The following is a 17,011-nucleotide window of genomic DNA, read 5'->3' as shown; positions in this document are numbered from 1 at the left end:
ATTGTTTCAGATAAATGTTGATAAAGTTTTTCTTTTTCTTCTTTTGCAGAATTAAAAAAGTTAATCACAAGAAAAGCTTTAGGTTATATCATAAAGGTTACATTTTGGGGAGTTAGTTTTACAAAACAAAACAGAAAAACCCAAAACCCACAGTTGAGAAGTTGAGTTGAATGCTAATAATCTGTACAGGAAATTCCTGTAAAGGAAGTAGGCTTACTCACTCTTTCAACTAAACCTAACCGCAAACCTTATCTAGTCAAGGAGGTTGGCCTGGAGAAAATTTTAGATGCTTCATCTTTAGGTCGTTTCCTTCTACTGACAGAGGCAGTTAATTTGATTTTTCTCTTTATGATCACAAATTTGACAATGTCAATGGTCATTTTCCTTTAGTAAAAGGTTTTCCTTTTTTTTCTCTCCAGTTTTATCTTATTATTTCTAAACTTGTATGAGTTACATGTATCTCTCTGGGCAGGATGACATACTGTATTCCTCTTTCAAAATGGATATGCTCACATTTCTTCATCAGATAGAAAAGCCAGCAGTCACTGAACTAAAGCCTTGAAGGTCCTTCCTCCTTTTCAGTGTCTTAAGGACAGGAAGTGCAGGTAAGACATGCGTACATTTTTTTTCACGAGATTTCCTAACCAACAAATGTAAGTAGAGGACAGAACTTGAAACATTCTCAGAATGGGTTGCTAACGCAGTTCCTTTTCATAAACTGTTTTATACTGATAGGTGTGGTATTGAACTAGCAAATTTTGTATCTCCATATATGTGCAGGCTTCGCGTTATTAAAAAGCTTGTGGTTACCAAATAAGCCTTTCTATAATGCTGCGGGAAAGCTGGAGAGTGGAGGGATTTAAGGTGGTTGCTGAATTTCAACGCTTGTCTTGACTTGACCGCCTTAAGATCTCTGAGAGTGTGAGCTACACTCTTTAAAAAATTAGTTGTTTGGCTGCACCAGGTTCTAGTTGCGGCACATGAGTGAGATCTTCAGCGGCAGCAAGCGGGATCCAGTTCCCTAGCCAAGGATTGAACCCCGGCCCCCTGCTTTGGGAGCTCAAAGTCTTAGCCACTGGATCAAGCTACACTCTTGATCTTCGGTAATTCCTAGACAATGATATATAAAGCTACCATGGATTATGTGAGAACCATAATAATATTAGTTGAATTAAACGGTTGCTATTACACCAGATCAGAAGTCTTCATGTACATGTGTTCTCTGTGTATAGTCACCGATGATCCCAGGGGAAATTGTCTTTGACGGTGGGATTCCCCTACTTGAGTCTCAGATTCTTTGTTGATACCTGCCTGCTCCACCTGCCTTTCTTGCCTGGAGAATCCCAGGGATGGGGGAGCCTGGTGGGCTGCCATCTATGGGGTTGCACAGAGTCGGACACGACTGAAGTGACTTAGTACCGGCAGCATTCTCCCATCAAAAGCCTGGATCAGCCAAAAAAAAAAAAAAAGTTAATCATCAACCAAAGATATTGAAAGCGTAGTCTTAACCAACTGATTGGGAGGCGAGGGGGTGGGGGGATCATCAACCTCTGACAAAGGAAACATGGAAAGCAGGTATGGAGCTGTTTTGGAGAAGAGACCCTTCAGATACTTGAAGTCACCCTGTGACTCTCATTTTCATTTAAAAAATGTATTAATTTGGCCATGCCAGGTCTTAGCTGCAGCTTGCAGGATTCCTAGTGTGGCATACAGATTCTTACTTAGTTGAGGCATGTTGGATCTGGTTCCCTGAGTAGGGATGGAATCCAGGCCTTCTGAATTGGGAGCACAGAGTCTTAGCCACTGCACCACCAGTGAAGCCCCCTCTCATCTGCTCCTCTGAGGTGGTGACATATGGCGATAGGAAAATTAGAATCTCTGAGACCCTCTTCATACGGACACAAATTCCTCTGCTAATATTTCTAAGATGTGCAATAATCATTAATAGTGGGGTCCGCTCTTCAAGCAATGTGAGCCTTTCTTGTCCATCAGTAAAACCAGAAAGACAACAGCCGCCTTCCCAAGTGTGAGCAGAAAGTATGTAAAAGGGGAGGACCCGGTTAGATTCAGAGCTCCCTGGCTATATTGTTTTACTCCTATGAACAGACTTGCAGCCTGGTTTGGTTAAGTTGCTCAGTGCATGATAAATGTTTGATAAACGCACCTTGGGTAATTCCTTATGATTCCTGGAAGTGTTTTTTTGGTGATGGTGGAATGGAAGGCATCTCATAGACACTAAAAGATCTCAAAGAGGTAGATGCTGACAAACAAAACCCATTGAGTTATCCCACATGGATGGGGTTTACAGAATGGACCAGCTCTCACGTTCAGCTGACGGCAGTGCTGGCAATAACTGCCCTGCCTAGCACAGACCCCCTCCCCAGGCTCTGTTCTTGCCCTGGAGCAGGACTGTGCTGGGATGCTCTCTGGGTCACGGTGACTTCCCTGACACTTGTCTGTTTCTTTCATGTGTTTATTTTTGGCTGCACTGGGTCTTCACTGTTTCACGCAGCCTTTTCTCTAGTTGCGATGAGCAGTGGCTCCTCTTCGTTGCGGCGCACAGGATCTCATTGTGGTGGCTCCTCTTGTTGCCAGCACAGGCTCTAGGGTCGTGGGCCCAGTAATTGCAGCACACAAGCTTAGCTGCTCCACAGCATGTAGGATCTTCCCGGACCAGGGATAGAACCCCTGTCCCCCGCAGTGACAGGTGGACTCCCATCCCCTTCATCACCAGGGAAGTCCCCTGACACTTGTTTATAATATAGAGCCCAATGTTCTTCTTTTTGAGAATCTGATTTAATATGGTTTGGAGAGCTCATACACGTGAATTTATAACAAGCATTCTGAGTGATTCTTGTCAAGGAGATCATTTGAGAAACACAATCCCAGAGACAAAGGCATAGCCTAGGGACAGTCCTAGGCAGCCTGAGGTCCTACGCCAGCAAGTAAGCTTGTCATGGATAGAACATCTGTCCACTCAAGATGTGGTTGGGAATTTCTGAGGGCTGGAGACTTACAGGTGTCATGGTGGCTGATTTTCTATGATTGGCCATTGGTTCATTCAATCATGGAACCATGGAATGTTAGAGCTGAGATAATCTTAGAAATCATAGAGTCTCATGATTTCCCCCATCAGGGAGCTTTAAAAAAAAAAAAAAAGCAGATTTCTCAGCCAAATCCCCAGAAGTTTGAGCCCCCTAGCTCGAAGGTGGAAGAACGACTGTTATAGTCCAAATAATTTATTTTGCAAATAAAAAATCCTGAAGTGCAGAGGGAGGCTATGTGTCTTAGCTAGAATCACACAGCAAGTTAATTGTCGACATTGGTTTGTTTTGACTCCTGAATTCTTCTTCATTTATTTGGACAATAGAATCGATTATGATTTATGCATGAAGATTTGTCCTAGGCTTTGGAGATAAGATTTCTGAAACAGGATCTCTGCCCTTAAGGAGCTGCCAACCTGGTGGGAGAGCACAGTATCAGTTCAGTTCAGTTCAGTCACTCAGTCCTGTCTGACTCTTTGTGATCCCATGAATCGCAGCACGCCAGGCCTCCCTGTCCATCACCAACTCCTGGAGTTTACTCAGACTCACGTCCATCGAGTCAGTGATGCCATCCAGCCATCTCATCCTCTGTCGTCCCCTTCTCCTTCTGCCCCCAACCCCTCCCAGCATCAAAGTCTTTTCCAATGAGTCAGCTCTTCGCATGAGGTGTCCAAAGTTATATGAAACGACAATTACAGAGTGGTGTGGATAAATTCTGAAAGAGGACTCACTGAGCTCTGTGTGAGCCACACCCTATTCCTGGAGACAGTGTGCAGCCTGCGAGACAGGCTCAGTTCCTGCTGGCATGGAGCTTTAATTCTAGTTAGGGGAAAAGTCTCTAAAACAAGATGTTTTTCAGACACTAATGAGTGCTGAGACGAAGCAATCCAACACGTGAGTGATAAGAGAGATGGCTGCTGGCTGGTGCAGTGGGGAATAGGGAGGGAGGTAGACCACTTGATCATGCTGCAAGTGGTCAGTGGAGGTCTCTCTGGGAATGAAGCACAAGGTAAGGCCCAAGGGAGCCATATCCGGTCATACAGGGTTTGGCATCTGATGCTTTGGAATGGACTCTTTATCTCATGGGTGAGGTTATCAGCACAGAAATGACATTCTCAGTCTTGCTGTCTAGGCAGATGCTTCTAGGCAGTGACTGGAGATGGAGCTATTGTCCCTTCAGGGGCTTTGTGGGCAAAGGAAAGGCAAGCAGAGGCGGGAGGCAGACCACATCTTGAAAGGCAGTTACTTATCCTGCCCTATTCCTCGATTACAATCTTGGTAAGAAGATAAGAAGAGCCCCCTCCTCACCCCCGCGTTGTTACCACTGGGGAAAAGTGATGTGGTGACTCTGGTCCCCGTCCCTGGCACCCTAGGTCTTCCACCATCTTCGGAAGCCCTTTCTTCACTGAACACACCCTCCTCTCAGCAGATCAGCCGCCAGGTGGAAACATCTTGACTTCGGGTCCCACCTGGGCAAACGGATCTGGAGGAACCTCCCACTGTAGATGACTCTGTTCGCCTCCATCCAAGGTAATGTCTCGGTGGTTTTCTGGGTTTGTCCCTTCCTGCCTCCTCAGAGGAGTTGGTACATGCTGTCTCTCCTTAGCCTCACTTGCATTTGGCCTGCTCCCCCTCCCACTCCTCCTCCAAGGTGGAATGAAGTCAGCACAGGAGGAGACGCCTCCCTGTCCTGTCTCCTGTGTGCAGGGTAGCCTGGGGAGGGCGTGGCTTGCCCCACTCCCCACCTTCCTTTCAGACTCCCTCGTCCCCATCACCCTAAACCCTCCACACTTGCGGATCCAGTCGGCCGTGGCCAAGCCTCACGGAAGCTGTCCAGCCCTGCTTGTGCCCAACTTCTCTGTGGCTTTTGCCATCGATACCGAATCTTTCCTCCAAACTTGCTCTGTGCTTCAGGTCAGGGTGGTCTCCGTGTTGTTTCTCTCATATGGGTAGCCCCTTCTGCCTTATGAGGACTCGCTGAGAAGGTGTGGCTTACGAACCAGGAAAAGAGGCCTCACAGAAGGTGACCCGGCTGGTGCCTCGATCTTGGACTTTCTAGACCCCGGAATTTCGAGAAAGATGTTTCTCTTGGGTATATCACCCAGTCTTTGGTTTCCTGTTATGGCAATCTGAATGGCAAGAATACACGGAAGACCTGTACCAAATAGGTCTTAATGACCAGTATAACCACGATGGTGTGATCACTCACTTAGAGCCAGACATCCTGGAGTGTGAAGTCAAGCAGTCCTTAGGAAGCATCACTACAAACAAAGCTAGTGGAATGATGGAATTTCGGCTGAGCTATGTCAAATCCTAAAAGATGATGCTGTTAGAGTGCTGCACTTTACATGCCAGCAAATTTGGAAAAGTCAGCAGTGGCCACACGACTGAAAAACATCAGTTTTCATTCCGATCTCAAAGAAAGGCAATGTCTTTGAAAAATGTTCAAACTATCACACAAACCATGGGGTCCCAAAGAGTTGGACACAACTGAGCAACTGAACAAAACAACAACAATAAGCTGAATGGACCCAGCAGCCTCATCTCTCCTCTCTTCCAAATGGTCTGAAGGGTCCAGCAGCCACTCTATCAACAAGGTGGACAAAACCACCGTGAGCACAGCCCAGGGTCTGACATTCTACCCTGGGGTGACCTTCTTTCCCTTTCAGACTTCAGAGAATCCTTAGAAACGCCACCCAGCAGCAATACTCCCTGTCTTACTTGGGGCACAACAAGTCAGACATCCTGTTCTCTAACATCTATTACAAACCAGCAAAGGACAGGCATTCTCATTCATACACATGAGCTACAGGACTAGCTTCCCTAACAAGAATCTGACATTTTCACTCAACTTGGGTCATCTTTTCAGCAAAACTTTCTCTGAACTCTTTCTAAACTGCTCATGAAAATATACGCGATTAGAAGTGACGTGAAAGTCGCTCAGTCTTGTCTGACTCTGCAGCTCCATGGACTGTAGCCCACCAGGCTCCTCTGTCCATGGGATTCTCCAGGCAAGAATACTGGAGTGAGTTACCATGCCCTCGTCCAGGGGATCTTCCCAACCAGGGGATGGAACCCAGGTCTCCTGCATCGCAGGTGGGTTCTTTAACTGGCTGAGCCACCAGGGGAGCCTGAAAATTTACATACTTGGTGAGAAACTTAAGAAAAGGAAAAAAAAAAAAGTATTCCAGGAAGACATAGCATCAAAAGAACACACTGTACAGACTGTAATTTCAAGCAGGGCCCAGAGTCGGAGATGCCCTTCCTCCTTCAGTTGAGTAAGAAGTGACGTGTGCAGGGACTGCCACACACCGCTGAAAAATGCCCCTAGAGTGTGGGCATGTGAGGGCTCTTTGGGCAGGACCTGCCCTTTCAAAGCTTCCTGTGTGACTTGTGTTTTGATCGCTGGTTCCAATTTCTTCATTTCCCATTTCTTGATTTACAGAAATGAAGAAGATTCTCAGGGTGGAGCTCTGAGGGGCAATGTCCTCTACTGTGGCCGCAGAACCAATGTCCTGAAGCGATGGCAGGGACCCAGGGAGAATGATGCTTTGTTTGGGCTGGATATTTCTTTGGCTTGTCGCACAAGGGAGAATTAGAGGATTGAATACTCCAGGTAGGGGTTTTTTGACTTTTCCTGCTAACCCTGTGAGTCTTATGTTCCAAGTTGAAAGAGACAGATATTCTGTAATACAGGAGAAATTTATATAATTATACAGAGCGCTTCCTCTCTGCTGTTAAAATGGGGGTGACATTTTTGGGGAGACACGATTGAGCTGAACAGCTTTGAGTTAATCCCAAGCATTGATGGGGAGCCCAGTTACCCTCTTGGAGTGTTCGGTGGCTGCAACTGAAGAGGAATTACAGGCAGGCTGGCCATCTCTAACAGGAAACCTCCATTACTATTAGTGATGCTGAAGACCAGTGGAAGGGAATTAGACCTGAACTTCTTTTCCTCACAAAATGGGAAATAATAATAAGAAAGACACCCATGGGAGCTCAGTTCTTTGTGAAACCATATACTCTTTGGAAATAAAAGTTAGAATGTCTTCTTTCTTAAAAATTACAACTTTCAATATTTATTTAACAGAATAGGCACTTTTCCAGTCACTGTTTGAAGATAAAGAGTTGCTTTTATTTTTTTATTGGAATGTAATTGCTTTACAATATTGTGTGAGTTTCTGCTATACAACCCTGTGAATCAGCCATATGTATACACGTATCCCCTCCCTCTTGGACTTCCCTCCTACCTCCCACCCCTCCCCTCTAGGTCACCACAGAGCACCGAGCTGAGCTTCCTGGGCTGTGCAACTGTTTCCCACTAGATATCTGTTTCATTCTTTACAGTGTATATGCACCAGTGCTATAGAGTTTCATCTTCTAATGTGTTTCTGGGTTGTTTTGCTTATTGTGGTTTTCAGATTGTTTCACTGAAAAGCCGCTTAGAACATACTCTGCAAGGTGTGGAGAGGAGTTTGTCTTGTTTTGTGATTTGCCAGAGCCACAGAAATCCCACTTCTACCACGGAAGTCAACTCTCACCCACCCAAGGTTCTGAATACCTGCCCTGTCGTGGCAGTGAGAACCTATCTGATGTCCAGTGGTACCTACAGCCTCAGAATGGAGACCCAGCAGTAGAAATCACTCAGAATGCTCCTCAGGTCATCCAGGAGAAGAGCACCCTTCATTTTCTGACCACAGGGATAAATCATGCCGGGTTATATATTTGTAGACCTAGGATGAGGTAATGTCTCAAGTGCATTTCTCTCTGCAAACATCTCCACGTCCTTTACTATCTGAATATAGCAGCTGTGTTCACGTTGTTATTGTTCAGTTGCTAAGTCATGTCGGACTCTTTGTGACCCCATGGCCTGCAGCACGCCAGGCTTCCCTGTCCTTCACCATCTCCCAGAGTTTCCTCAAATTTATGTCCATTGAGTTGGTGATGCCTCTCATCCTCTGTCATCCCCCTTCTCCTCCTGTCTTTAATTTTTCCCAGCATCAGAGTCTTTTTTCAATGAGTCCGCTCTTTCCATCAGGTGGTCACAGTATTGAAGCTTCAGCTTCAGCATCAGTCCTCCCAATGAATATTCAGGGTTGATTTCCCTTAAGACTAACTGGATTGATCTCCTGTGTTTACGGGACTTTATTAACTTCCCTAGGAGCCCCCAAGAGAATGCCTGCTGTGTCCGGATGATCTTAGAAGTTAAGCCCCAAACAAATATGTCCTGTGAGAGTGCTGTCTCACATGAGCAACACCTTCTTCTTGGTAGCATGAGCTCCATTTACTGCCCAGGCCTCAGCCACCAAAGTGATGCACAGAGTCCAGAGGTGACCTGGTACCAGGTAAGAATGACTTCTCTGAATCTGATGTCAGAGTTTGTTTTTTATGCTAACAGTTCCTTACGTACATCATAGAAGCATGGGTTTGAATCTGAGGTCTGGAGCAGGGGTCCCCAACCTCCAGAATCTAACGCCTGATGATCTGAGGGGGAGCTGACGTAATAATGATAAAGTGCACAATAAATGCAATGTGCTTGAATCATCTCAAAAGCACCCCCTCCCCCCACCCTGGTCCATGGAAAAACTGTCTTCCTTGCAACCTGCCCCTGGTGCCGAAAATGTTGGGGACCACTGCTCCAGAACTTCCCAAAGCGTGGCCTCATGTCTATGGAAAACACCTGACTTCCTAAAGCAGTCAATCCCCTAGCAGCCACAGAATCTGATATCCCAATCATTAGAACCACCCTCTTGATCAGTGCCAGAAAATCTTCTAAAACTCAAGTACATGACTTGGGAGGCTAAGACATAAACTTATGACCACTCGCTCATGCAGAAAACCTGATTTGTTCAACTTTACTGCCTTTGGAAAGCAAAGGGTATGGTTAAGGTGAAAGGGACACCCAACAAGTGTGTCTTGAAGGGTTTCTAAAGAAGCAGGAGATGAGAATACTTTCTGAAGAGGGCACACCTGGGCAGACCAGACGGCAAACACAAGGCCTCCCAGGCGACAGGTGTCTCGCACTGGTGAGTAGTGGGTGGGGGGAGGGCAGTGTTAAGCAAAAAGGGAACAGGCGCCAGGGAAAGACAAGTTCCCAAACGACTCTGAGTCAGGAACGACGTGCAAGTAAACTTCGTGACAAAAACATCTCACCTTTCCCCTGGGCTTTATGGTTTTTCTAAGTTCTATCAGACACACAAATGCTGCATGAGCATCTCTTCTCAAGTCCTCTGATGTCAGTTGAGCCCTGGGTGGAAGAATTTGGGAAGAGAGTTTAAATTGCCTCTGGTCCCATCACTTCATGGGAAATAGATGGGGAAACAGTGGGAACAGTGGCAGACTTTATTTTGGGGGGCTCCAAAATCACTGCAGATGGTGACTGCAGCCATGAAATTAAAAGACTTACTCCTTGGAAGAAAAGTTGTGACCAACCTAGATAATATATTCAAAAGCAGAGACATTACTTTGCCGACTAAGGTCTGTCTAGTCAAGGCTATGGTTTTCCCTGTGGTCATGTATGGATGTGAGAGTTGGACTGTGAAGAAGGCTGAGCACCAAAGAATTGATGCTTTTGAACTGTGATGTTGGAGAAGACTCTTGAGAGTCCCTTGGACTGCAAGGAGATCCAACTAGTCCATTCTGAAGGAGATCAACCCTGGGATTTCTTTGGAGGGAATGATGCTAAAGCTGAAGCTCCAGTACTTTGGCCACCTCATGCGGAGAGTTGACTCATTGGAAACGACTCTGATGCTGGGAGGGATTGGGGGCAGGAGGAAAAGGGGACGACAGAGGATAAGATGGCTGGATGGTATCGCGGACTTGATGGACGTGAGTCTGAGTGAACTCCGGGAGTTGGTGATAGACAGGGAGGCCTGGCGTGCTGTGATTCATGGGGTCGCAAAGAGTCGGACACGACTGAGCAACTGAACTGAACTGAACACCTGTAATGCTTGTTTGAAGTTCAATACTTTGCTTTAAGAAAGCATGCAAAAGTTTAAATTCTACTTCCAAATATATGTTTATTAATGTAACATCATTATTTTAAATTGCCACTGATCAAAGTTTTTATGATTTCCCTTTAAAAATGTACTTATTTATTTGACTGTACCAGGGCTTAGTTGCAGCCTATGGGATCTAGTTCCCTGACCAGTGATGGGAGCACAGAGTTTTAGCCACTGAACCACCAGGGAAGCCTCTATCTGTTGGCTTTCTGTATTCCCAGACTCAGCATCAGATACCCCTGGAGGGAAAATTATTGTGGGGTGACATGCTATATCCTCACTTGATTCTCTTGAGATTCAGTGACAACTGGTGTTATGGCCATTGCAGAAGTAAGTGAACAGGGAAGGTGAGTGTGTGCTTAAGGTCTCAATTTTATATCTTAAAGTGACACTGAAAACACTGCCCCAGGGAAATCCTAATTTAAGAAACACCTTACTACAATGAGGTATCATTTCACACTGGTCAGAATGGCCTTCATTAAAACGTCTACAAATAAAAACTGCTGAAGAGAAGGTGGAGAAAGGAAACCCTCCGACACTGCGGATGCGAAGGTGAGATTGGTGCAGCCCTATGAGCAGCGTGTGGAGGTTCCTCAGAAAGGAAGACAGAGGCGCCGTTCAATCCAGCAGCTGCACTCCGGAGCGCACATGCAGACGAAACGCTCATTTGGAAAGATACGTGCACCCCGATGTTCACTGAAGCACTATTTACTATAGCCAAGATATGGACGTAGCCTAAGCGTCCATCCGGTGAACGGAAAAAGAAGATGTGGTGTACACACACACACACACACACACACACACACACACACACAATACAATATTACTCAGGCGTAAAAAGCAATGAAACACTGCTATTTGCAGGAACATGGATGGACCTAGAGATTGTTACGCTAAGTGAAGTAAATCAGACAGAGACAAGTATCCTATGATATCACATATATGTGGAATCTAAAATATGACAAAAACTAACTTATTGATGAAAAGGAAACAGATTCACAGACAGAGAAAACAAACTTATGACTATCAAAGGAGAAAGGGCGGGGGGAAATCAGGAGTGTGGGATTAGCAGATACAAATGACTATACATAAAATTGATAAACAACAAGTTTCTACTGTATAGCACAGGGCCCTATAGTCAATATCCTGTAAAAAGCCATAATGGAAAAGAATATGAAAAAGAGTGTGTATATGTATATGCTGCGGCTAAGTCGCTTCAGTCGTGCCCGACTCTGTGCTACCCCATAGATGGCAGCCCACCAGGCTCCCCCGTCCCTGGGATTCTCCAGGCAAGAACACTGGAGTGGGTTGCCATTTCCTTCTCCAATGCATGAAAGTGAAAAGTGAAAGGGAAGTCACTCAGTTGTGTCCGACTCTTTGCGACCCCATGGACTGCAGCCTACCAGGCTCCTCCATCCATGGGATTTTCCAGGCAAGAGTGCTGGAGTGGGGTGCCATTGCCTTCTCCAGTATATGTATATACATATGTGTATATATATATATATATATATATACACATATTTATGTGTGTACAGATGATACCACCCTTATGGCAGAAAGTGAAGAACTAAAGAGCCTCTTGATGAAAGTGAAGGAGGAGACTGAAAAAGTTGGCTTAGAGCTCAACATTCAGAAAACTAAGATCATGGCATCTGGTCTCATCACTTCATGGGAAACAGATGCAGAAACAATGGAAACAGTGAGAGATTTTATCAGTTCAGTTCAGTCGCTCAGTTGTGTCTGACTCTTTGCGACCCCATGAACCACAGCATGCCAGGCCTCCCTGTCCATCACCAACTACCGGAGCTTACTCAAATTCATGTCCATTGAGTCGATGATGCCACCCACCCATCTCATCCTCTGTCATCCCCTACTCCTCCCACCTTCAATCTTTCCCAGCAACACAGTCTTTTCAAATGCATCAGTTCTTCTCATCAGGTGGCCAAAGCATTGGAGTTTCAGCTTCAGCATTGGCCCTTCCAATGAATATTCAGGACTGATTTCCTTCATGATTGACTGGTTTGATCTCCTTGCTATCCAAGGGACTTCCAAGAGTCTTCTCCAACACCACAGTTCAAAAACATCAATTCTTCAGCACTCAGCTTTCTTTATAGTCCAACTCTCACATCCATACATGTATAGTGTTTGTGTGTGTGAGTGTGTGTGTAACTATTTGCTATACACCAGAAACTAACACAACATTATAAGTGAACATCCTTGAATTTTTTAAAAACACATTAATTTCATAGCCTCTAAATTGTAGTAAGAAAAGTCAGTGGTTCTGTTCATTATTTTCAGTTCTCTCGTCAGAAGAAAGCTTCCCATGTTTCAAATGAATCTGTCATCTGGGATGATCAACATCTTACTATGTCAAGGTGGCTGTTCCCAGTCCCGGAAAGTAAGCTTGTCCCCAGTTATCTAAGTTGAAAATGCATTTGAAGTTTCAATGTTCGTGTCCCTAAAATGAAAGCTATTGTTGCTTTCTGGTAAGCACAATCCACAGGGTAGTTGACAGCTTTCTGTATAAACCACTCTTACAAACGAAACCCTAACACCGTGAGGCATGCACAAAAGGAAGTTTTATTTCTTCTCTGGCTTGGCTGCAAAGGTCAGGATGTGTTCAGTGGTGATGACGCATCTGTCTGAAAAGCAGGCAAACAATGACTGACTGTTGTTAACATTGTATCTTTTTTGAAAGTTTTTATTTTGTATTGAAGTATACCTGATTAACAATGTTGTGATGGTTTCAGGTGGACAGCAAATATATACATGTATCCATTCTGATAGAGATTTGGACAGGTCGTCACACAGTATCATGGAAAGTCACAGACCTCCTGGAAGCGACATATCACTAAAAGTGATGACATTGGACAAATGGGGCTTCCCAGGTGCTAGTGGTAGAGAAACAGCCTGCCAGGGCAAGAGACATCAGAGATGTAGCTTAATAATTTAATAATAAATCAATTATTAATAAATTAATCATACATTTAAAATTAATGATAAATTAATCAATGAACTCAAATGGACTGGACTGTAGCTCACCAGGCTCCTCTGTCTATGGGATTCTCCAAGCAAGAATACTGGAATGGGTTGCCATACCTTTCTCCAGGGAATCTTCCTAACCCAGGGATCGAACCCAGGTCTCCCGCATTGCAGGCAGATTCTTTACCATCTGAGCCACTGGGAAAGCCCTAAATAAAAATATAAGGACAAATAACTGGAATAAACAGAATTCGTCTAGAGATGATGTTATGTTGCGCTGGTCCAAAAGTTCCTTTGGGTCTTTCTTTGAGATGTCGTGGAAAAACCCAAATGAAGTTTTTTTACCAAGTCAGTATCACTGGGAGAGCTTCCCTGATGGTGCAGACGGTAAAGAATCTGCCTCAATATGGGATACCTGGGTTCAATCCCTAGGTTGGGAAGATTCCCTAGGGAAGGGAATAGTAACCCACTCTAGTATTCTTGCCTGGAGAATCCCATGGACAGAGGCCACAGTCCATGGGGTCACAAAAAGTCAACACGACTGAGAGATTCACTCTTTCTAATATTAAGGGGAGCATGTTTTTTGTTCAGTCTTTAGTGAATCTTTGACCCAAGGCAGAGTTAGAGCAGTGGGAGAGGCTCCTCTGGAAGGGCTTGGGGCACTGAGCCTTGGGGGCCCACGACACGGCCGTGACCTCCTGTCAGTAAGACTGTGCCCAAATGACTTTTCCACTGGTGGTTTAAGACGGCCTCACTGACACCCCACCACACTGACGTGGCTGCTGTGTCCTCTCTGACCCTGAGCTCCATGGGATTTTCACACATAGACCGCCACTTCTTTTCATTTCCCCTGGCCTCATTCTTCTTGTCCCTGGTGCCCAGTGGCATCCTGTGAGCCCAGGGTCATGGGGAGCTGGGGAGCAGGTGAGGCTCGCCAGACCAAAGGCTGATGTGATGCCAGGGACGGAGAGGGTTTTGGAAATTATTTCCAAGGTCCATACATTGGCCCATTCAATGGTTCTCACTGTGAAACTTCTGAACCCTGGGCAACTTCCTGCCCTCTGTGCAACACTACAATCCACAGGGTGTCAGAGGTGTCAGTTCTTTGTAGGACTCACTGGTGTTCTTTATACACTCACGCTGATCCACTCTCCTCCTTCCCTGCTTTGTTCACGACCGTTTCTTGTCTGAGCAAAACAAAGAATTTCTCATGAGGCCCCAGCAGCACCTCTTTCCTACTTGGATCATTTACGATTGTCTTATTAGAAGGGCTACCCATCACTCTTGAGACAAATGGTTTATCTCTTTTCTTTGATGTTTCGCTTGAGTTCTGTCTCATAAACTCTTGTTTTTAAATTTTTATTTATTTTCGGCTATGCTGGGTCTTCGGTGCTGTGCAGGTTTAGCCGCCAAGGAAGCCTCCATCTCATAAAATCTTAATGATACATACTCAGCCATACTTACTTTTCATTAAAATAAATCAGGCTCACTTTGTAATTACTCATCTTCCCCATGGCCCAGCTACAGGCTGGTTCCACCTCTGTGTCCTCTTCTCTGTGTGCTACTTTCTCATATAATTTAAAACCCACCTTCACCAATTTCTGTTCTGCAGGTATATACCGTCTTCTCTAGAAGTTTCATCTCTGAGTTTTACCCCATGCTCTGAAGCTTCCGTTTAAAAGCTTCTTGATCCTTGAGATCCACTAAACACTGTCTAACCTCATCTGTCCCCCTTCTTGGTCTTGTTTGACTTCCTACCTGCAGCTGCCCAGCTCTGACCAGCTCTGATCTTCTTCTCAGCCCCTGGCCAACCTACTGGAAATTCTTTCTGGGGCCACAGGAAACACACCAAAGACTTGAGGAGGGGAATTCCTGCTTCTGAGAGTCAGCAGGCAAAGTGGAAGGGAAATTCCTTAATCAGAACATGAAACTCAGAGTCAGAAAAATGTAGACGGATTCTCAGGTCTCTCGTGAGCTGTACAATATGGAGTAAAACACAGACTTCAGTTTTTCATCTGTAAAATGGAAACATAGAGTCTGTGCAAACCCAGAGAACCCTTAGAATAATCATACGAAATACACAGAGAAAAAACTTTGCAGCCTACATGCATTGTTGTTTAGTGGCTGAGTCATGTCCAACTCTGTTATGAGCCCATGGACTGTAGCCCGCCAGGCTCCTCTGTCCATGGATTGTCCAGGCACGAACACTGGAGTGGGTTGCCATTGCCTTCCCCAGGGGATCTTCCTGACCCAGAGATCGAACCCACATCTACTGCATTAGTAGGCTGATTCTTTACCACAGCTACCAGGAAAGTCTCTACATGGGTAGTAGGTTATTATTTTGTTACTTTTGTTTTTTTAATCTCTTTTCTTTTGACTGCAGTGGTGAGAAATACACCATTGGAGTACTTGTTGGTACACTCTTAGTGGGAAGTTGGAAGGCCAGGTGCTATGTGAAGGTTAGAGAATTAATGATTACAAGACTAATGATATACTGATCACCCATCATTCAGTAAATATTACAGTGCCCCTAAAGATACAAATATAGAATTTTTTCACAATTTGAGGGTATGAATTTCTGCAATATCCTTATATCTGACTGACCTTCTCTGGTTCAAATTTGTGAAGTTTGGCTATAGCTGAGCTTAATATGAATAGTAATTCTCTGGTTATTTAATTTTCTTCTCTCTTGGATTAGAACGGAAAACTTCTTTCTGAAAAGAGGAGCAACCCAATTGAAGTGGATGAAGTTTATGACTATCATCAGGGCACGTACGTGTGTGATTACACTCAGACAGATAATTCAAGTTCATGGACAGTAAGAGCTGTTGTTCAAGTGAAAACCATTGGTAAGTGAGATTTTTCGGTTTCAGTGTTTGATATTTCAAGTCCAGTTACCCAATTAAAGTTATCTTCTTTGGCTTAGTGATGTTTTTCCTTTTGGGGGGTAGGGGGAAGAAGATAGTCATAGACTACAGTCATGAAAAGCCTGGAATATTGGTAAACATCAACTTTCCATTAGCCCAGCTTCCATCCTCTGAGGAAGGCCGCGTTGTGGATCATATTCAGTTGTCACAATTTGGGTTTTCTATGCACTGATTCTTTGTTTTGTGACGCTATGTATATGTATATATATATATAGGACTTTCCCGGCGGGTCATTGGTTAAGATTTTGCCTTCCAATGCAGGGGTGTGAGTTCAATCCCTGGTCAGAGAGTCAAGATCCCACATGCCTGCTGGCCCCAAAACCAAAACATAAAACAGAGGCAATACTGTGACAAGTTCAATAAAGACTTTTAAAATGATCCACGTCAAAAAAAGGAAAAGAGTCCTAATTAAAAAGTGAAAGATTCATGCACAGAAATAAAAAAGCTTAAATATTTCCCACATGAGAGATAATACATTTTAAAACAATACTAAATGTTTCACATCCAGAGGTAAGGGACACTCCTGTGCCTGTCACCAGCTTCAATAGAGGCTTTTCCATCCCACTGTTTCTTTCCTGAAACAAAACACTATAGATAGAGCTTGAGGTCTAGGTCCCCAGCCCTTCCCACTTCCTCTCTTTGCAGATGTAGCCCACTCTTTCCATTTATGTGTTTATGCTTTTGCTACATATGTATATTTCCATTAATAAAGTAGGATATTGTTTTAAGTTATAGAATGAGATTTGTGTTACAAACACATGGGATTGTTCTTAGGCATTATTTTGCTAAATTACAGCCCCATGAGCAATGTACAGATTCCTATTTGTCCAAAATATTAATATTTGGTGGTTTCAGGCTTTCTCTCTATTTTATTTTTTGAATTATGAAAGTATGATAATACATTTAAAAGAAACTTAGAAAATACAGAACAAAGTTACATATAGTTCTACTATATATTACAATTACTTTTTTAAGTAGATAGATTGAGATTTTTAGTTGGAGTTTGAATATCAAACTCTCAAAAATTAATAGAATGAATATACAGAGAAGCAGAAGA

At 44.3% G+C, this 17,011-nt stretch overlaps 1 protein-coding gene across 3 annotated transcripts in view; it reads left to right on the top strand.

Annotated features, from left to right (window-relative positions):
• The first annotated feature begins 215 nt into the window (after nucleotides 1-215).
• IL18RAP (interleukin 18 receptor accessory protein) overlaps nucleotides 216-17,011 on the top strand; it is a 30,684-nt gene continuing 13,888 nt past the window's right edge. The window contains exons 1-6 of one of the 3 annotated variants that reach the window (XM_069583735.1): nucleotides 216-605; nucleotides 4,418-4,574; nucleotides 6,490-6,660; nucleotides 7,466-7,787; nucleotides 8,206-8,389; nucleotides 15,726-15,876. In XM_069583735.1, the coding sequence (XP_069439836.1) occupies nucleotides 6,588-6,660; nucleotides 7,466-7,787; nucleotides 8,206-8,389; nucleotides 15,726-15,876 (730 nt within the window). In that variant the 5' untranslated portion in view covers nucleotides 216-605; nucleotides 4,418-4,574; nucleotides 6,490-6,587. The remainder of the gene's footprint in view (nucleotides 606-4,417; nucleotides 4,575-6,489; nucleotides 6,661-7,465; nucleotides 7,788-8,205; nucleotides 8,390-15,725; nucleotides 15,877-17,011) is intronic. The other 2 variants (XM_069583736.1, XM_069583734.1) reach the window with 2 other exon arrangements.

This window comes from Ovis canadensis, chromosome 3 (assembly GCF_042477335.2).
Source record: "Ovis canadensis isolate MfBH-ARS-UI-01 breed Bighorn chromosome 3, ARS-UI_OviCan_v2, whole genome shotgun sequence".
Lineage (NCBI taxonomy): Eukaryota > Metazoa > Chordata > Mammalia > Artiodactyla > Bovidae > Ovis > Ovis canadensis.
Note: the sequence above shows the minus strand (reverse complement) of the source record. Positions and strands in the feature narration are given on the sequence as shown.